Consider the following 22057-nt stretch of genomic DNA (forward strand, 5'->3'; position numbering starts at 1 on the left):
GGATAGATGATCTGTTCTTGAAGAGAACGCAAATATCAGCAGCGCATGAACCAGGAGCCAATCAACATTTAGACCAGATCAACAGTTAGCTATTTTTATGTCCCATCGTCACTTTTGACCGGAGTCAATTAGGAGCAATGAAAATAACGAATAAATTCCTCATTTGATTGCCTGCATGAAGTCTTCTGAGTCACATAATAATGATTGCATTCCTTCTTTACAAGGAGACATTAAGCAGCTGGTTATAAACAGACACAATGACAGTGTTTGCTGAAGTGGAGATTTATACAAAAATATACATAAACTTTGAGCAGCAAGAACCAAGATCAGAGAGAAGGACCTTCATATTTAAGTTTCCTGTTTACACGACAGCTATTCGTCGGAAAAGTTCTAAATATAACGATAACAGTTAAATACACATGATAACAGAGCATAAATCTCCTGTTCAGATCTGACCCAAAAGTGTGTCAGTGCTTCACTCTGAGGGCTTTATGTTTGGAAAAGAAATGTTAAAAGAATACTAAAACATTTACTAGGAGGAAACCAGAGCAGGGGGGACATTTCCCTGCAAGCGACTAGGTCCATCTTAGAGGCCATATGCAGACAAACCCTGGAAACGAGTCGCATGGGATTTCCTGCTCAGTCTGGGGTGTGTTCTTCAGCTACAAGCCTGAAGAGGGCGCTGGTGAGCTCCAGAATGGAAGATGAACTGGAGAATATGCTAGTGAAGATTCTCAGTCATCCAGCTCATGGTCATTCCAAAAAAGTAAAAAACCAAAACAACTGGACTTTTTTTGAAGTTTGAAGACGTTTCACTTCCTATCCAGAAAGCTTTCTCATTCAAAATGTCAGGATTAGTGTGGAGCTCAAGGCTTTATAGTACTACCCAACAGTACTATATATATATAATTGTTTTGTTCTTTAACTTTTTTGGAATGAACTGGAGAAGATTCTCCCATCCTTTACAAACATGTTTGTAATTGAACATTGGCCTGGGGTTAACTTATTGGGCTGGGGCTCACTGAAGGTCAGATGTATTAACACAACAATAAACTTCACTAACCCTACTTTACCTGCAGTCACCAGGCCACTGCTGGATATTTAAGTCCAAGTTCCTTTATCCACTTTCCCGTCCAGCAAAATCTTGGTTAAAACTATTAGTTAAATAAATGAGAGAATAAATGTACACTGTGCCGTTCTGTCCTGTCTTGTCGGGATTGTTGTCTGACTCCCCCATTGCTATCCGTAGGTTTGAGAGACATTAACGGCTGCATCTGAGCTGCCAAGGTGGTGACGGATGAGACAAAAAGCACTGATTAGCCACCAGCACTGAGAGCTGCATCCCAAGGAGCATCTTTAAGTAACCAATCAGAGATGAGCATAGAGTCACATGGAAGCCAAAGGTTACAGAGACAAAGATGCAGTGATCCACCACTGACAGCCATAGCAAGGTAAACCAGGAAGGAAAACACATTATGGGTCTACATCAGAAGAAAACAGAACTATTTCCTTCCACCTTTGAAATAGAATCTGATTTCAACTAGAACTCCGACCCTGGACGATCAGAACCCAGTTTTAATGGCTACTTAAAATAGCTTTCATTAAACTGGACAATAGCCAAAAACATGACAGAAGAAAACCACAGGAATATCTTCTGAGTGTACGTTCCCATCACTGATCCCATTAAAAGACCCTCATTAGCAGAGATGGCCTGTATCTTCAACAGTTTTTCCTTCTATGTTCAAAAATAATAAAAAAATAAAGCTTTGAAATTTTGGATGGATATTGAGAAGATTTTCAGTCAAGAAGACCCAGCCAAAGTTTTTTCAGCCGCTTCGGGCTTGTATGTAGGTTGTTTTTGTGTTTTTGACTTTTGTGGGGCTAATTTCCGTTTCTCAGAGCCCTGCCCGTAGGACCTTAGAGAGGTATTGAGTGTAGAAAATCTTCTGCTGAAACGGAACCCAGTGTGATTCATGTCTTCTTTGAACTTCTTGGTGGAATAGTAGTACAGCAGCGGGTTGACCACGCAGTTCGCTGCCGCCAAGCACAGGGTCACCGCCACGGCTCTCTGGAGCTGGTTGGTGACTCCACAGTTCCAGCGGCCATTCACGGCGTGTAGGTGCAGAGTTCGGATCAAATGATAGGGCAGGAAGCAGAGCAGGAAGGTGGCTATAACCATGGTGACCAAGGACACCGAGCGCTTGATCCTTTTAGCATGAGCTTTATTCCTTTTAACCATGTTTGGGAACCGCAGACAATGAATGATCTTGCTGCAGCAGAAGATGATGGTGCAGAACGGCAGCACAAATCCAAACACCAAACCCACGTAGTTCATTTTGAGAATGTGGGACCAGGACTGTTTTGATGAAGGCTCAAAGCAGCGAGGCACCCCGTCTCTAGAAGGAAGCAGACAGACATTAAGGTACCGTATCTCAGGGTCCAATGATCCTTAACCTACTGTCTACTTGGTGTCTAGTGTCGTAACACCAAGACCTCTTTATGATGCTGTTCTTATCTTTTCATGGTGTCACTGGTGCGTTGATTCTTACCTGTTAACCACGCCATTGCCGAGGAAAGGCACAGAGGACCCTCCCACAAACACCCAGATTGCCAGACAGATTACCAAGACTAATTTAGAGGTAATTTTGCGATGGCGCAGGGGATAGTTGATGGAATACCAGCGGATCAGGCTTAAGAGCGTGAGGAGCAGGATGCTGAGAAGAATAGGGAATTTCTGTTAGTTAAATGCATTCTCTTTGTCTTATAATTATCCCCAACCCTCAAGGTGACAAAACTAAAACGTTTCCAAAAACTGAAGGAGAAACCAGAGTGTGAGCACGTCTCCTGTCCTACCTGGAGTAGAGATTGACATAGAAGCCAAAGACACAGAGTCTGCAGACCCAGTCAGGAAAGGTCCACTTCCCCTTGTTCATGTAATAAGCCAGGCGCAGAGGGAGAGTGAGGGAGAAGCTGCCGTCTGATAAGGCCAGGTTGACCATGATCACATAGCTGGGCTTGCCTCTGTAGATGGAAGAGGAGACGAAGTCAGAGAAGAACAGCAGGCCATCAAAATGCAGAGACTTGCAGGAAATCAGGCTGTGGTAAAACACTGTGGGTAAATTCTCAACCATTCTTTTCCCTTTAGTAGCACAAAATCTCTATTTGTGCCCAAATTTGTCTTCCTGTTGGACAATATTACACCAGGCAGCACACTTAGGGCAAAAACAGTTTCTGTGTGGAATTTGCTCATTGTGCCCATGGATCTCCGTAGGATTTCTCCAGATTCTACGGTTTCTTCCCACAGTCCAAACAGAGGTCAGTTGGAGACCTTAAAGCAGTTTGAGCGAGGCTGGTACTGGCTGTTGTTTCAGTGTGCCTGCTGGTCCTGCAGCTGCTCTAGGACGCCCCCATATGGTTAGAGGTGATGTCACAGTGAAGGCAAGTGTCTTTCTTCTGGTTTTGAAAAATACCACCAGAAAATAACTTTCCCAACAGATGAACATTCTATAGTGCCAAAGGCAATGTTTCATCATATATACACCTATAGTTGACTTTGGAAGTCTTAAAAAAAGCAAGATATTGAACCTTTAAAAAGAAGACAGCTGGAGTTCTTCTGTTTTTTTCTTGAGATGTTTTACCTCTCATTCAAAAGGCGTCATCAGTTAAGAACAAGGGTGGAAATACTAACTATAGAGAGAACAATTACACTGATCGGGTGATTAGAGTGACTAACGGGGCCGTTAAGGTCCTCTTAAGCCCAGCCACCCCCCCCCCCCTTTTTTTCCAAAATTCTTCCTCAGAATGACATGCTTAAATCGAATTGCGCTTAATTCACCAATTTCAATAATCTTGGTTAAATCTTAGATAATCCGGGAATACCAAATGAAATATTTTAACAAAAGTGAATTTACAGTACTGAACCTAGAAAAAAACAACAGTTCAGAAAGAAAGTCCGACTGCTTTGTAACAAAAATAAGGAAATGAGGGACAACTATGAGCCTCAGTAGAGTACAGCAAATAGTTTTGTATATTATTTGTAAATTAAAACCAACCCTAAGTCTTCCTTGTAGTTGGTTTGAGTTCTATACATGTCAAAGCCACGCGTCAGCTCCTTATCTGGGTCCTAGAAGTTGTTTAACATATTTGCGATGGATTAAATTCAGATGGCTTTCATTTCCCGTCCAGCATTTCATTTGACTATAACAACATTTTCACTGTTGGAACAGCTGCATGCATCCAGGCACAATAAGGTTTTTATCACCTTTCTGGTGTACAGTCGAAGGCTTCATTTCCTGTTTTTATGCAGGGCCTCTAAACAAATGACAGATAAGCAAATAAGGTATTCATCATCCAAGAGTTCGATCAAATCTGTCCTGTTTATTGATGCTCCGGGTGGCGGTTGGAAGATGCTCCACTGAGACACGCAGAGTTCATTAGAAAAGCTCGAGGGTTTCACATTTAGCCGTGTCTGGGTGGAGCTTTTCTGAAGAAAACTGAAAGTTGCTGCGTGGCATTCATGGGCACTGACGGTGCAGACAGATGAACAGTTGAAATACCACAAAACAAAACAGGTTTCTATAATTATCCGTCCCCACCCTCACGCCCTGGATTCCCGTGTTCCACCTGATCACCGTCATCCAGTACACCAGTGAAAGTAAATCACAATATTTATTAATTAGTAAAGTTTTCACCCCTGGCCATTGTCTCATCCATTGACCTGTTCATTTCTTATACAGGGAAGGTTTATCCCACTGGGCAGCAGGTGAAACGATGCAGACGACTGTCCACTGTGGCTCTACGCTCTTTCAGGAGGAGTGAATGCTGCTTGGAGAGACTTGATGCAACCTGCTGGGTTTCCTTAGAGAGGAAACTTTCTGACCAACATGGAGGATTTGAAGGAATTTGACTCTGTAAAGAGCCTTGAGATGACGTGTTGTAAATTGGTGCTATATAAATAAAATTTAATCGAATTAGACAGAGAACCAATGCATGCGTCGAGGACTAAGGCCTCCATACATGGGTTGTGCGCGCTAACCAATGAGCACACTCCAAGAACACATTTTAACAGTGTTTATTTTGTACTTTTTACCAACATGCTGACTTGTCAGAGCTACCAGAGGAACCATCATATCGGACTTACTGGGAGGGATCCCTCCCTCAGATTTAGCCAGTTTAGCTCAAACAAAACCCATCAGTGACGCTACTGTGACTCAGACACAGACAGGACCAGGGTGCCACTCCTTCACTGATTTGGTGACATTCCTTCACCTTCTCTGTGAAGGTGATCATTAAAACAAGGTGTGAAAAATGAAAAGGTAAATGCCTGAACAATCGCTGGACAAATTGCCCGCCAACATTCTCCAAGCTTTGGTTACCCTACAAACGTCAATCAGGTCTGAAGCGTATTTTCATCTGCAGGCTGTGGGAAGAACCTCTCATTGGGGGAACCTTAGAAAACTTATGCCTGGGTTGAGCCGCTCTCTTTGCTAACATCGTGTGTGGGAAAACTAAAGATTTCAGCACTTTTGCTTTCATTCGTTACATTTATAGCTGTTAAATGTTAGTTTAGATACATGTAAACATTTGCCAGACTGTTAATTGTAAAAGCGGCATTTTTCTGCTGATGCTGCGGTCTCACAGGTCAAAGCCAACAGGAAACCTGTTAATTGTGGAGCAGTCATCAGCCTTTATCTCAGGAAATGCAACAAAATCCCAGTGGATGGGATTTTACAAACTGATGTCCCTGTTTGGGAATAAACATCCAGGTTTTCCCCAGTTTGGTGGTGTTCAGCTGTGCTACCCTGGATATATCTAGATTACAATATCTACCCAGATTACAAGGTCTATCTGCAGTGTGGCTGCAGGACATCATTACTTCCTCATGAACTGGAAATATTTATAAACTCCTTTTATTCTGAGCGTGTAGCCTTCACTGAAGGTTTGCTGACTTGGCTGTGAACCAGTCATCTGATTATGTTCTTACAGCGGTAATTTGAAATTTTGCCAAATGGTCTGGAGGAAATGAAAGTTGGTGGCTGAATTACAGAAACATTTCTCTGCAGTGATGTATTCACAGAAGAGGAAATTATCCCTGCTACGACAGAGGGAGGTGGACGGAGCCTCATTGTGCTCACTATGGATTGCAACATGTTCATGGCGCACCTTTCATTAAGCAGTGTAAATCTTTTCTAATTAGAAAAGAGATTTCTAAACAACAATGAACAGAACTTTTTCAGAGCACAGCCACGTTTCGATGAGAAATAAAACTTTGATGGATGCACTGAAGCCTATGAAAGTCAAAGTTGTGTGTCTTAAGGGTCAAACCTGCTCTTTTTCTGCTTGAAGAAGACTACCAGGGCTACGATGTTGCAGAGGAACGCCACGGGGAACACCAGCGCGTAGGTGAAGACGTAGGCGTTGTATTTGAATTGGTCATCATCATGCGGACACTCGGTGCTGTTGTTTCCTACAAAAACACCGACAGACAGAAGAGAGAGTGAATCTTAACATTCCAGAGGGAGGATGATATCGCATTCAGACTGGAATCCTAGTAATAATAGTAATATCATCTTTATTGTCATTGAAACATACATTACAACGAAATGTGTTCTCTGCTTTTAACCCATCCCCTTGGGGAGCAGTGGGGTGCCATGTGCGGCGCCCATGGAGTAATCTGGGGTTAAGGGTCTTGCTCAGGGACCCAGAGTGCAGGCACTGGGGATCGAACCGGGTACTTGCATCCTTCTCTGACCAGGGGCACATTGACATGCGGCAAGGGGAAGCTGGAATCGAACCCACAACCTTCTGATTGCCAGACGACTACTTAACCCATCAAGCCACAGTCGCCCTACAAAAATTTCAGGGCCACCAGCGGGTTTCGAACCTACGTCCTTTTGAGTGGCAGCCCAACACCTAACTCACTGTACCAAAGACTAGTGCCTAAAGGTGGTGTTGACAGCACTGCTAAACGTGGTATAGAGGTCAAGGTTTAGTAGTTTTAGTCTAATACACACCTAATGACACACCGAATAAAGACTAAATGTTACCAGGCTCAGGGTTTCTGGTGTTTCAGCTTTAACTCTTACCTCGGGAATCAAACCAGCAGCCCAGCTAATCTGGCTCAGCTCTGGTGTAGCTTCACTGCAAAAACCGAACTTAAAATAAGTAAAATGTTCTTAAAATTAGTGTATTTGTCTATGATTTGAGCAGGTAAATAAGATTAATTTTCCAATGGAATAAGATTTTTCCCCTTAAAATGGGAACAACTCATCTCCATCACCTTATTTCAAGTACAGGATGTCTAATTATCTTATTTTGGGGGTCAAAATACTCATTCCATTGACAAATAATCTTTTTTACCTGCTCAAATCAAGGACAAATACACTAACTTTAAGAACATTTTACTTATTTTTAGATCGGTTTTTGCAGTGTTGGTGAGTAGGAGGAAGTGACTGTATGGTTCATGTGGATGATCCAGCAGTTTGTTTAAAACAACTCTGTGGTACCAGAACCAGTGAGTCCATGTGAGAAGTTCTGGTATCAGCCGTTGGTGGGAATAAACGCCTTGTGTCTGGACAGGACGTAGTTCCCCGTGATAACCTCTACTCACACCTCTGTAGGCCCAGAAGCTTTAGGGAAAGTGATGGCGACCTCACGGTTTGGGTTCATCCTCGATAACAGCTCAGCCTGAACGTATGATTCATTCCCAGAAACTGTCCTTCCTGTTGTATGACTTTAGCACCATTCCTCATGATGCCCACCAGGCTTATGGCTGTCAGCACGACGCCAGCTGCTGATCAGGTCCATGAGGTGCCCTGAGCCATGATTCATGGTAAACACGCTACAGATGCTAAACAGGTTAAACAAGCTAATCATGCTTCATATGCTAAAGATGCTAAATTCGCCCTCTGTGCCTCATGATGTCTTGGAGGCGTGCTTTCAGTAGGCTGTGGTGTTTGTTACAGGTGTGCAGAACAATGTTGATGCTGTTTTAGAAGACCAACAACAGTTTTGGTTATGATCGTCACGCTTCCTGTTAGTTTTGGCTTTGGTTTTTTTTGGTTCGCTGGGCTTTTCTTGTACTTAAGGGCGTGTTTGAGTTTTATTATAGCCTTTAGTTTTCCTCTGAATTCCTCAGTTCCTGTTGTATTTTGGAGATCTATCTTTCCTCTTCCATTGTCTTCTCTTTACTTCCTATTTCTACTGCTCCACAGGTATTGGTCCTGGATTTCTAACCATGTCGGTCTTCCTGTATTACAGTCACAGTCTTGAGTCGTCTTTATCCTTCTTTATTTGTCCTTTGACTACATTTCCTCATGCAGTTATCCCCTAGTTTGCTTAAATATTTAAAAATGAGTTTGCTCTTCCATCCAGATCATCTGCTTCCCGTGCTCACCAGCTTTTCACTTATGCTCCATTCATGTGTCTGTAAGCTTGACTATTTATTCTGAACAAATATTAGCATTCCACGTGTTTCTGTTGCTGTTGCTTTATCCAGTTTATCCCGGCCACTAATTGCACCCAGGAGAGATTTTATTTGTACATAGATCAATGTTGCAGCTTTCTGATGTCTACGACAAGGCAGAAATGTAAACATTTAGATTATATTCTCCGTTTCCCATTTACAAGCTGAACATCTCAGCCCAGTGACCCAACCGTTAACCTCCTGGATGTCATCAGGGGCAGAATTACTGTGGAAAGTAGTTTATGCTCCTTTATTGTCTGATTTAATGCTCATACTATTAGATCATAAAACTGATTTTAACACCACATAAAGTTCATTTAAAAATGTTTTTAAGGCTTTTTAGATACATGAGATTTTATTTCATAATAAAAAATGCCTACCCTTGAGAAAAAGTAAAGGCTCCTCTGGTTAAAGGGTGACAGTGAATCGTTGCTCTCGTGTTCTCAGGAACTGAGTCCAGTTCCACCAGCTACACTGAGGCCCGATGACTACCAGAACCAGAATCAACACTCACAGAACCAGTCTGACAACGTGAAGTGGGCTGAGTGAGCAGCACACCGTGCCCTAAACTAAAGAAAAGGATTACAAAGCTGTTTCTGAGGGTTCCAGAGAACAACACAGTGGGTGATAGCACTGCTGGGTTCTCTCTGGGTTCTCCACTTTCCTCCTACAGTCTAGAAACATGACTGTTAGGTTAGGTGGCCTCTAAATTGCTCTCCGGTGTGGGTGTGGGCCTTTTTTTGTCCTGTGTGAGGGAGTGGGGACCTGTCCAGTACCCCGCCTTTCTGCTGGAGATGGGTGGGTATACATAGTGGATTTTCCTGGATCCCACAGGGTTCTTCAGGTGTAGCAGGTTGGCACCTATTGCCTAAAGGGTTGAGATTTTTTTCTGCTTTTCTCTTTTAGATTCATGTTTGTTGTAGACTTCTATGTAAGGGATAATGCCCGACGAGGTGTCCATTGTCAGAGATTGATGGACGATGCAGTGGAGGACGGTTTCTTCCGTGAAGTCCTTAAAGGGCTTTATTGCACTCATACCATGGTCAGTTACAAAATAGATATTAAATCAATTATTAATGCATTGTTTTTTCACCTTTAAAATGTTACATTGTTCACAAGAAGCACCTGAGAGAACTATTTAATATCTCTGATTGTGACATGGTACCAAGGTAACCAGCGACAACAGTCTTGCCTTTTTATAGGTGTCCAACAAAACTTTTAACAGACACCCTGCAGCCAATCAGAACTGAGTTTTCATCCAGACTGTGGTATAACCAGCTGCTGACACATGACAGTTCTTAAAGGTGGCGTTTCAGAGTAAAACAATCCCCTTTTCATGCTGTGATCCTTGGCAGCGGTATAAAGTATGTTATTGGCACCGTTTTAGTGCAGATAAGAGAATCTGTCAGAGTTGGAGCTCAGTAATCTGATGCTGTTTGGGCTGAGTGCACCTGAGGACTGCAGCAAAACCTCCAAACATGAAAACACCTTTCAGATTCTCCCAGAGTCACGGTGACACTCTGGGAGTGAACAAACGTCTTAAACGTTGCAGCCATGAGCCGTGCAACCCTGACTCCACCCAGGTAAACAGGGAAGCTCACGGTGACTGTTTACCCACAAAAACAAAAAAATACTGTGGACCACAGTTCTGTTCAGGTTCTAACACGCAGCCACAGACCAGGAAATAGGGAAAAACGTTCCTGCACTGATTCCCTGATAAAAGGGTTCTGAAACCCGATCCAGGAAGAACCAGGAAGAACCAGGAAGAACCAGGAAGCAGGAGCGTGCCTTCACGAGCATGAAGGTGTTGTTTGTGTAAGCATACCAACCGGGCCGGCCCGCTTTAACAACACAGCTTTTATTAGCGGCTGAGAGAGACGGTTTATTGTGGCCTGTAGATTTGAATGAGCCTCCCAACGGTCTATCTGTTAGATCGTAAAATGGAAAACAGTTTTGGTTCAGCGATAAATTTAGATCCTGGGACGGTTTATATGTTAAACATGAAAACAGAGACAATAAACCATTGACCATTAACTGGGTTCAGATCCGTCAGCGGAGACGGCGGGCGTTAAAACGATCTGTGACCTCTGACCCAGACCCTAATGTGGGGTGGGCTGTTCTCAGCTCAGACTGTCCTGTCAGCACGGAGAGCAGAAAGATACGGTTCATCCTGGGGTCAGCAGCCGGGTCGTTGCTGTCATCATGTTTATTTACATCATTGCTTATCAGGAACATTTCCGCAAAAATGTTTAAATATAACATCTAGAATTTTTTTGCGTCTCTGAAGTAACTTTCCTGTTTTAGTCGATAACGTTTCAAACGTTTTAGTACATGTTGTTGTTTTGTGTTTGATGCATGCCTCTAATTTCATTTTCAGTAATTTCCATGACCGTAAATTATCTATTTATTAACTTATTCAGTAATTAATAATTAGACATGGGAGTCTATTAAACAGATCTTTGGAATGCTGCTGTGAAGTTTGTTGTTTTATTCTCTTCCCCTGAAAGGTTGAATAAAAACGAACAATAATAATGAGATCAATGTTGAGCTGGATAACCCAGATTTTCCAGCTGTATTCTTCCACTCCCTCACAGAAAAAACTGTTGATCTCTAAACTTAAAATGAAGTCAAATATTAGCTTTGAATGCGTAATATTATAACTGAGGTGAAGAATAATATCTCCAGTTGATGTGACTCCACTGAGCTGAGTGTAAAACTCACAGAGATATAAAAAATAAGCTGAAATATTAAAATCTAAGCTGGTTCTGCTCTAAATCTCTGCTGTTGTCCAGAGGAATGTTTAAAGTGCCACTCACCGTACATCTTCACACAGCTTTATCTCCCTGCAGCCCTTTCATCCGTGCAGTGGTCCGCTCAGCTGCAGCTGCTCTTACAGCCTGTCAGGAGGAAGGCTGGGTCCCAGTGCGCCGTTCCGTGGAAGCAGGCGTTCACTCTGCCTGGCATGCAGCCAGCTCTCACACTTTGCAGTCACATGTCCCCCTGAACTCTGACGTTCCTGGGAACTCAGCCACTGAGGTTTTCTGTCAGGTACTTGCTGATCCCAGCTCCTCTGAGGAAGCAGGTGAACATAAATAATCCTGGGGCTGTTAAGTGTGACGCCGAGGGCCAAAATAACAGCAACGTCTGGCAGCGGCACAGTTCCTAGGAGCCTGAGGGAGAGAAGTGGCTGTTTTAGGCAGAGCTGAAATAAATGATTCATTCTTTCAACTGTTAATAATAGTTAAGCACTACTCATACAAACCAATATATAGTTATGTAACTGAAACCTGAACCCTTTCTCAGACTCATCTCCTTAAATGGGACCAAGAGCTAGAAAACATATCGCTGTTTAACAGAAACTGGCATGTAGCTGTAGTTCTGGTTTGTTTCTCTGTTTGTATCTCTTTGCTGTCACATCTCTCTGTTTCTAACATATACAAATGTTTAAAACATTCTCTGTTGCTGCACTTCTTGTTTTAGAACTCCTCATGTTTAACATAGCTTGCTTTTTCTCAATGCGCTAAGAGCTCTTTAGCCTAGCCTAACTTTAGCATCACAATGGCTTCCTCCCCTATCTGTCCATCAGCTTCTCCATCTCTGACTAAGTCTCCCCCTATCTCCTGCTCTCTGTGTCAGATGTTTAGTTATTCCTCTGCCTCCTTTAGTGATAATGGTACATGTAATAAATGTAGTATTTTTGCAGCTTTGGAGGCGAGGGTGTCAGAATTGGAGACCCGGCTCCGTGCTATGGAAAAAACAGCTGATAGCCGCCCCTTAGCTAGCGCATAGCCACATAGATTAACTTCACGTAGTGGTCCTCCAGCAGCACACGAGCTGCCAGGTAAGTTGGGTGACGGTACGTAGGAAGCATCGTTTTAGATTCCAGTCACTAACCCAAAAATCTAACAGATTTTCCCCACTCAGCGACACACCCGCTGAGAAGCCGACCCTGATTATTGGCAGCTCCATAGTCAGAAACGTGGCACTAGAGACACCGGGGACCATAGTTAAATGCCTGCCAGGGGCCAGAACGGGCGACATAGAATCTTACCTGAAACTGCTGGCTAAGGATAAGTGTAAATACAGTAAGATTGTTATTCACGCTGGCAGTAATGACACCCGGTTACGCCGATCGGAGGCCACTGAAGTTGGTGTTGCTTCGATGTGTAAGTTTGCTAAAACAATGTCGGACTCTGTAACTTTCTCTGGTCCCCTGCCTGATCTGACCAGTGATGACATAAAATGGCCGATCTGACTACAGCTACCTGCATGCAACTGGGCTTAAGACCAGCCCTGGCATCGGTGAGTCAGGAACGATCAGAAACGTAAAACCAAGGTGCGAACAGAGGCTTATTTCTTCCCGCAGATTGCCCTGCAAAAGCAGGATCTCATCTCTGCTGAAGATTCCTCATGTTTTGGACACATGTTGGAAACGGTGGTCAATGCCATGCTGGACAAGGCCGCAACCACTTTATCTCTTGTTGTTGTTTTTACAAGAGAGGTCCTGGACTTTAGTAGTCTTTGTGAAGGAGTTTCTTCACAAAGACTGCTGAGATCCATCCTCCATACCTGTTGGAGCCGACACATCTCCCGTCGGGATCAGTACCAGGAAATAATCCCTTTTTATTTCTTATATAGAAACCGATCTTTGCCTGGGCAGAATTTATTTAGAAATTCGATTAATGCCAATGTTTTTACTCCAGAAGGAGTTGATTAACTGTCTTTGAATGTTTTACATGCTGCGACTGAATTCAGGCGATAAACTGCTAATTGTTTCTTACATTTGGGTACTGTGAGTCCACCATGCCAACGGTTGGTTATTATTGTGGATTTTATCCTTGTTATTCAGTGGGGGCTGCGCCATTGGCACCAGCTTTATTCTGAACATTATTGTTAGATCCTGATCACCTCTTTCCTCTCTCTCAGTCTGCCTATCTGCTTTTGGATTTCACACGGATTTCCCCTGAAGCATTCACTGTGTTGGCCAGCGGCCTTTCTGTCGAGTTAGCTAGTGACACCGCGTGCTTGTGGTGTCTAAACTGCAGCGGGGGTTAGCTCAGGCATGAGCTAACCATTGTACTGGTAGCTAGCAGCTGAAGCTAGCTACCAGTACAATGGTCCTAAGGCACATTCACATCACTCTAGATCTATTTCAGTGCTATTATATCATTTGCATTTACATATATCATTTAATTAAATAAGGCTTATTTTAGATAGAAAATGACGTAAAGCTAAAGGCTCCTAAATCAAAGTTTCATCATTTTGCTCTTTGTTATTACTTTTATTTTCAACTTTTAAGTTATATGTGTGTATTCAATAGTTAGTGTGTTCAAGTAGTATTAGTACTAAACAGAATAATTGCTTTAATAGGGAATTATTGTGGTGGTCTGTGGTTTTGATATCAGTGATCAAACTGCCTTGTACAAATCACCCCTTTTTAATTAAACAAACAAATACATAAGAGACATTATTTTCCTTTGCTTGTGGTTAACGATTGATGATTCCAAGGGCAATTAGACTTGGCAGGTCTAATTCGGTCTTACAACTAACTAGACCTCCATCTTTCATGGTAAATAAGTTTAATAATTGTTAAGTACTAAACCCAATAGCTAGTTTTAATCATTAAAGGCTAATAGCCCTTAATCACAACCATTTGAAACATTTGTTATTGTTGCAGTCCTTTGATTAGAATAACATATTATCAATTATAATATCCAATTATCATTATTAATAATATTCCTAATGAAATAGATTACAATGCACTACACCAATTTATTAATTAGTCACAGGGCAATTGATAACTACAATTCATTTGAACATTTAACCTTCAGTTTCTGTAATCCAAACAGCAAAGCAATAAAACCTCTTCTTTTTGTTGTTTTGTATCGTCCACCAGATCCTTACTCTCAGTTTTTAGATCAGTTCTCAAACTTCTTATCTGATTTGGTATTAAACACTGACAAGGTTATTATAGTGGGGGATTTTAATATTCATGTTGACACTGAATGTGATAACCTTAATGGAACCTTTAAAACTATCCTAGATTCAACTGGCTTTACTCAAAATGTGCATAGACCGACGCACTCTTGGCTTCATACTTTAGACCTTGTGCTGACATATGGCACTGATTGAGAAGAATTAACAGCATTAACAGTGCCCCTGGGCAAGACACTTATTACTAATTTACCTCCCTATCTATGTATTGGAGTATCAATGTGAGTGCGGTTGCGTAGGTGGGGGAAGAAAGGAGGGAAGGGGGAAAACCAGACCAGGAAGCAGAGCTGTAGTTTAACACACCTCTCAGCAGTTTCTGTACTGTTACCTACCCATCACCCCATTGAGACAGTGTCTTTCCCACGGCTAAAACGAAACAATTTAAAAGCTGATCTAAAAGGAACAAATCATAAAAATGTAATAAAAATCAATATGACTCAATTTTAACCAAAAAGCATAAAACAATTAAATGTGGTTTATTAAATATAAGGTCTCTCTCTCCAAAGTCTTTGTTAGTTAATTAATTGATTTCTGATATTTAGATTAATTTATTTTGTCTCACAGAAACCTGGCTACAAGAGGACTACGTTAGAATAAATGGGTCAACTCCCTCCAATTATTTAAATTTCCAAATTTCCAGATCTACGGGAAGAGGAGGAGGAGTAGCAACCATCTTTCAGTCTGATTTATTAATTATTCCCAGGCTAATTAATAACTACAATTCTTGTGAACATTTAACCCTCAGTTTCCCTCATCCAAACTGCAAAGCAATAAAACCTCTTCTACTTGTTGTTTTGTATCGTCCACCAGGCCCTTACTCTCAGTTTTTAGATTAGTGTTCAGACTTCTTATCTGATTTGGTCTTAAACACTGACAAGGTTATTATAGTGGGGAATTTTAACATTCATGTTGACACTCAATTCAATTCAATTCAATTCAATTTTATTTATATAGCGCCAAATCATGAAACATGTCATCTCAAGGCACTTTACAAAGTCAAGTTCAATCATATTATACAGATTGGGTCAGATTATACAGATTGGTCAAAAATGTCCTATATAAGGAAACCAGTTGATTGCATCAAGTCCCGACAAGCAGCATTCACTCCTGGGGAACCGTAGAGCCACAGGAAGAGTCATCTGCATTGTACATGGCTTTGCTGCAATCCCTCATACTGAGCAAGCATGAAGCGACAGTGGGAAGAAAAACCACCCATTAACGGGAAAAAAAAAACCTCCGGCAGAACCGGGCTCAGTATGAACGGTCATCTGCCTCGACCGACTGGGGTTACAGAAGACAGAACAGAGACACAACAAGAGAAACAAAAAAGCACAGAAGCACACATTGATCTAGTAATCTGTTCTACATTAGATGGTAGTAGCGGGTGACCCGTCTTCTCTGGATGATGTCACAGTTAACAGAACGCCAGACCAGGTGTACCTACTATGAAGAAAAAGAGAGAGAACAGAAAGTTAAAGCAGAAATGACAACACATAATGCATAATTGAAGAACAGTAGAACTCAATATAGTGAGAAAATTAGATCCTGATATACTCCAGTAACCTAAGCCTATAGCAGTAAAACTATAAAGGTAGCTGAGAGTAACATGAGTCACTAGTTATAATTTTTGTCAAAAAGAAAAGTTTTAAGCCTAGTCTTAAAAGTAGACAGGGTGTCTGCCTCACGGACCAAAACTGGGAGTTGGTTCCACAGGAGAGGAGCCTGATAGCTAAAGGATCTGCCTCCCATTCTACTTTTAGAGACTCTAGGAACCACCAGCAGACCTGCGGTCTGAGAGCGAAGTGCTCTGTTAGGAACATACGGGGTAATCAGAGCTCTGATATATGATGGAGCTTGATTATTAAGGGCTTTATACGTTAGAAGAAGAATTTTAAATTCTATTCTTGATTTAACAGGAAGCCAATGAAGGAAAGCTAAAATTGGAGAAATATGATCCCTCTTGTTGATTTTCATCAGAACTCTTGCTGCAGCATTTTGGATCAGCTGAAGGCTTTGAACTGCATTTTGTGGAATTCCTGATAGTAAAGAATTACAATAGTCCAGCCTTGAAGTAACAAATGCATGGACCAGTTTTTCAGCATCACTCCTGGACAGAATGTTTCTAATTTTGGCGATATTCCGGAGGTGAAAAAAGGAAACTCTGGAAACCTGTTTAATATGGGATTTAAATGACATGTCTTGGTCAAAAATAACACCAAGATTTTTTACTTTATTACCAGAGGCCAGGTTAATGCCACCCAGATTAAGTGATTGGTTAAGAAGTTTATTTTTTGAGGACTCTGGCCCAAAGATTAAAACTTCGGTCTTGTCAGAATTTAGATGCAGGAAATTTAAAGTCATCCAGCTTTTGATGTCATCAAGACATGACTGCAGTCGAAGTAATTGATTGGATTCATCAGGATTTATGGATAAATATAGCTGAGTATCATCAGCATAACAGTGGAAATTAATCCCATGCTGTCTGATAATTTTGCCTATCGGAAGCATATATATAGTAAAGAGAATTGGTCCAAGGACTGAACCCTGTGGTACTCCACAGGTGACCCTAGAGTTTGAGGAAGATTTATTATTAACATGAACAAATTGGAATCTGTCTGACAGATAAGATTTAAACCAGCCTAATGCTTTCCCCTTAATCCCTACAGTATGTTCAAGTCTTTGTAGGAGAATATTGTGATCAACTGTATCAAACGCAGCACTGAGATCTAACAGGACAAGTATAGACACAAGTCCATTATCTGAGGCCATGAGAATATCATTAGTGACCTTCACCAGAGCTGTTTCAGTGCTATGATGAGCTCTGAAGCCTGACTGAAACTCCTCAAGTAGGTCATTACTTTGTAAATGTTCACAAAGTTGATTAGCAACTACTTTCTCAAGAATTTTAGATAAGAAAAGAAGATTAGATATAGGTCTGTAATTTACTAACTCATCTTGATCAAGAGAAGGTTTCTTAAGTAAAGGTTTAATAACAGCTACTTTCAAAACCTGTGGTACATATCCATTTACTAAGGATAGATTAATCATGTCTAAAATAGTGCCACTGATCAAAGGGAATATGTCCTTAAACAACTTGGTTGGGATTGGGTCTAACATACAGGTAGAAGGTTTAGATGAAGCTAAAATTTTTGATAGCTCAGAAAGCTCTACTGCTTCTAAACAGTTCAAACACTGCGCAGATTCTAAAGATTCCTCCAATGCTGCCTCACTTACTGAGGACGAGGTAATCATGTTTGGGAGGATGCCAATTATTTTATTTTTAATGGCATCAATTTTATTTATGAAGAATCCCATAAAATCATTACTACTGAGAGCTAAGGGAATGGATGGATCAACAGAGCTGTGGCTCTGGGTAAGTTTAGCAACTGTACTAAAGAGAAATCTAGGATTATTTTTATTCTCTTCAATTAATGATGAAAAATATGCTGCTCTAACTCTGCGGAGGGTCTTGTTATACAACAATAGTCTGTCCCTCCAGATTAAGTAGGATTCCTCTTGGTGTGTAGAGCGCCATTTTCTCTCCAATTTCCTAACATTGTGCTTCAAGGAACGCAGCTCTGAATTAAACCAAGGAGCCAGCTTCCTGTGAATAATCACCTTCTTTTTCAAGGGAGCTACATTGTCTAATGCAGAACGCAATGAGGAAGTCACATTGTTAGCAAAGGTATCGATTTGTGAATGGGAAGAAACAGCAATGCTGCCATCTACAGGGCATTTCTGCAATACTGAGGATATTAAGAAGGGGACAGACTCTTTAAGTTTTGATACAGCATTATCCGATAAAAATCTACTATAATGGAACCCTCTTTTGGGGGTGGAGAATTCAGTTAGATTAAACTCAAATGTTATTAAAAAATGATCAGACAGGACAGGGTTGTGAAGAAATACTGTTAATTCTTCACAATCAATGCCATATGTCAGCACAAGGTCTAAAGTATGGAGCCGAGAGTGCGTCGGTTCATGCACATTTTGAGCAAAACCAATTGAATCTAGGATAGTTTTAAAGGCTACACTAAGGTTATCACATTCAGTGTCAACATGGATGTTAAAATCACCCACTATAATAACCTTATCAGTATTTAACACCAAATCAGATAAGAAATCTGACAACTCATCCAAAAACTGAGTGTAAGGGCCTGGTGGACGATACAAAACAACAAACAGAAGAGGTTTTATTGCTTTGCAGTTTGGATGAGGGAAACTGAGGGTTAAATGTTCAAAAGAACTGTAATTATTAGTTGGCCTGGGACTAATTAATAAATCAGACTGAAAGATAGTTGCCACTCCTCCTCCTCTTCCCACAGATCTGGGAATGTGGAAATTTGAATAACTGGAGGGGGTTGACTCATTTATACTAACGTAGTCCTCTTGTAGCCAGGTTTCTGTGAGACAAAACAAATCAATCTGATTATCAGAAATCAATTCATTAACTAACAAAGTCTTTGGAGGGAGAGACCTTATATTTAATAGACCACATTTTATTATTTTATTTTTAGGTTCAAGGTGAACCATATTGATTTTTATTAGGTTTTTATGATTTGTTCCTTTTAGATCAGTTTTTGATCTGTTAAGTTTTGGCCGTGGGAAAGACACCGTCTCAATAGGATAATGGGTGGGTAACAGTACAGAAGCTGCAGAGAGGTGTGTTAAACTACGGCTCTGCTTCCTGGTCTGGACCCTGGGTTGTCAGCATTTAGGAGAACTAATAAATCCGGCCAGATTCCTAGAAAGAAGAGCTGCACCATCCAAAGTAGGATGGATGCCGTCTCTCCGGATCAGACCAGGTTTTCCCCAGAAAGTTCTCCAGTTATCAATGTAGCCCACGTCGTTTTCTGGACACCACCTAGACAACCAGCGGTTGAATGATGACATGCGGCTAAACATGTCATCACTGGTCAGATCAGGCAGGGGACCAGAAAAAATTACAGAGTCCGACATAGTTTTAGCAAACTCACAAACCGAAGCAACACCAACTTTGGTGACCTCTGATCGGCGTGACCGGGTGTGTCATTACCGCCAGCGTGAATAACAATTTTGCGGTATTTACGCTTATCCTTAGCCAGTAGTTTTAGGTAGGATTCTATGTCGCCTGTTCTGGCCCCTGGTAGGCATTTAACTATGGTCCCTGGTTTCTTTAGTGCCACATTTCTTATTATGGAGCTGCCAATAATTAAGGTCAGCTCCTCGGTGAGATTGTCGCTCAGAGGGGAAAATTTATTAGAAACGCAGATGGGTTGGTGGTGATCTGGGGTCTGTAATCTAGAGCAATGCTTCCTACGAACTGTCACCCAGCCAGCCTGGTTACCAGGCTGCTCGGGTGCTACTGCTTTAGGTTCGCTACGTGAAGTTACTCTATGCGGCTCCGCGCTAGCAAAAGAGCGGCTATCAGCTGGTTTTTCAACAGCACGGAGCCGGGTCTCCAATTCTGACACCCTCGCCTCCAAAGCTACAAAAACACTACATTTATTACATGTACCATCATCACTAAAGGAGGCAGAGGATTAACTGAACATCTGACACAGAGAGCAGCAGATAGGAGACTTAGTCAGGGACGGAGAAGCCATTATGAGGCTAAGGCTTGGCTAGCGCTAGGCTAACGCTAGGCTAAAGCTAGGCTAACGCCCTATTATCACGCCAAAGAACAAACCGTGTGAAACACGAGGAGTTCCCAAACGTGATGAGCAGCCACAGACAATGTTTTAAAAGTACTTATGTTTGGAAACAGATGTCAGAGCAAAGAGGTTTAAAGATAAAAAGCGAGAGAGCCTGGAGCAAAGCTCCGTCGTTCACACAGCAACAACAGGAAGTGACACAATACGCCTTACCGCAAACAGGAAGTCCCCAGTCCCCAGTGTGAACACTAAGGTTCACACTGAATGTGATAACCTTAGTGTAGCCTTTAAAACTATCCTAGATTCAATTGGTTTTGCTCAAAATGTGCATAAACCGACGCACTCTTGGCTCCATACTTTAGACCTTGTGCTGACATATGGCATTGATTGTGAAGAATTAACAGTATTTGGCGATTGTGCTGAAACAACAATTTCCCCTGGGATTATTAAAGTATGTCTGATTCTGATTCTGTATTTCCTCACAACCCTGTCCTATCTGACTGAGTTTAATCTAACTGAGTTCTCCACCCCCAAAAGAAGGTTTCATTATAGTAGATCTTTATCAGATAATGCTGTATCAAACTTTAAAGAGTCTGTCCCCCTTGTAATATCCTCAGTATTGCAGAAATGCCCTGCAGATGGCAGCAATGTTGTTTCTTCCCATACACAAATTGACACTTCTCCATGGTGCGCTGTCCTCGTATTGGACCTATGAAGGCTCCAACGTGCCGGATCATCAGTGCTCACTTGGGAGCTCAGGTGGAAGCTCTCCATGGATCTCCAAGTCAGCAGCTGACCAAAACATCACAAACAGCTGGTTTCTGTGGTGGCTTGCTTGCTGCTTCGATGTCTGATTTCACAGAAGGACTGTTCTCAGCTTTGGTTCCAGTCTAAGGAAATGTCTCTCAAGTGCTGCTACAGTGGTGTCATCCGCAAATTTCACCTAACACCGAACAGTAACACCCTCTTGACATAACGGAAAATTACAGCTTAGGTTCTAAGATCACCTCTGAGCTCAGCTGCAGAAGGGAGGAGGCCAGCGCAGACTCAGATAAGATGCCCTGCTACCTGCACTCCAGTCCGTGAAAAGGATTAATAAGACAAAAACACCAAAATAATCCGTAGTGAACAATGTTTTTTTTTAACCTACCGGGCGGGTCTTCCTCTCTGCTGAGGCGCTTTCTGTGTCCGACTCCGCTTTCGTATGTTACACAAACGTGTGAACAACATCCATCCATTTTCTGACCCTCTTAATCCCTCATGGGGTCGCGGGGGTTGCTGCTGCCTATGTCCCGATATAAAATAATTGTAGCCGTCCAGTGGCTTCATGGCTTCCATGCTCTCTAGTGTGTACTGGCCTGGCTTGTTTATAAAGCAGCTGTATGTCGCGGTACGGACTCTTGGCCAGCATTTCACAGACTCGCTCCGTCCCTTCAGGCTTTTGCTGTGTGGATCTGGCAATCTGATACCATCAACTATCAACTTACTCTTAAAACGATCTTGTGATACGTTATCTAAAGAAGAAAAATACGTGGAGAACTCGTCGTTTCCTTTGTTTGCGTCCATCATTGTGTTCGCCTTTTGCCTACCAGTCCGGCGCGCATGTGCGAAAAACCCGCATCAAAACAATAACAATGAATTGGTCTATTATAGAGAGCGACACAGAACTGAGAGAGCTTTTATTCTGCTTCTCAATAGAGTGCTGGAACTTAATCAGATCACTGTTTCCTTTTATAAGTAACTCAGGAATCAGTTGTTATTTCTTATAACACTTGTCTGGTTGGCTTTCCTGGCCTGTGACCTCTCAATCTCAGATGGAGGACAGTTGGAAATTGACATGTACTGCAAACCAACACAGACCAGTACTTGTAGTTTGGCTCTCATCACCCACTGGAGCAGCAGACAGGAGTGATCAGGACTCTGGATCACAGAGGAGACAGCGTCCCCACAGACTCAGGAGCCACGG

The 22057-nt window shown here is 42.0% G+C and overlaps 2 protein-coding genes across 2 annotated transcripts in view; one reads left to right on the top strand and one right to left on the bottom strand.

Moving 5' to 3' along the window:
• LOC110368142 overlaps window positions 1-22057 on the top strand; it is a 192741-nt gene that overhangs the window by 83189 nt on the left and 87495 nt on the right. The gene's annotated exons all lie outside the window — the stretch shown is intronic.
• On the bottom strand, window positions 267-11610 carry cysltr3 (cysteinyl leukotriene receptor 3). Its single transcript, XM_012857740.3, has 5 exons — window positions 11281-11610; window positions 6325-6466; window positions 2854-3021; window positions 2550-2714; window positions 267-2396 (listed from the first exon to the last, which is right to left on the bottom strand). Exons 1-5 carry the CDS (start codon window positions 11285-11287, stop codon window positions 1802-1804), a joined length of 1077 nt encoding a protein of 358 aa, XP_012713194.2. The 5' UTR covers window positions 11288-11610; the 3' UTR covers window positions 267-1801.

This window comes from Fundulus heteroclitus, unplaced genomic scaffold (genome assembly GCF_011125445.2).
Source record: "Fundulus heteroclitus isolate FHET01 unplaced genomic scaffold, MU-UCD_Fhet_4.1 scaffold_49, whole genome shotgun sequence".
NCBI lineage: Eukaryota > Metazoa > Chordata > Actinopteri > Cyprinodontiformes > Fundulidae > Fundulus > Fundulus heteroclitus.

Bases quoted from the DNA above. Each gene is read 5' to 3' on its own strand.
- cysltr3 (XM_012857740.3), bottom strand. The intron at 2,715-2,853 runs GTAGGACAGGAG...TATTCTTCTCAG, and splicing joins TATGTCAATCTCTACTCCAG to CATCCTGCTCCTCACGCTCT. The intron at 2,397-2,549 runs GTAAGAATCAAC...GCTTCCTTCTAG, and splicing joins GGCAATGGCGTGGTTAACAG to AGACGGGGTGCCTCGCTGCT.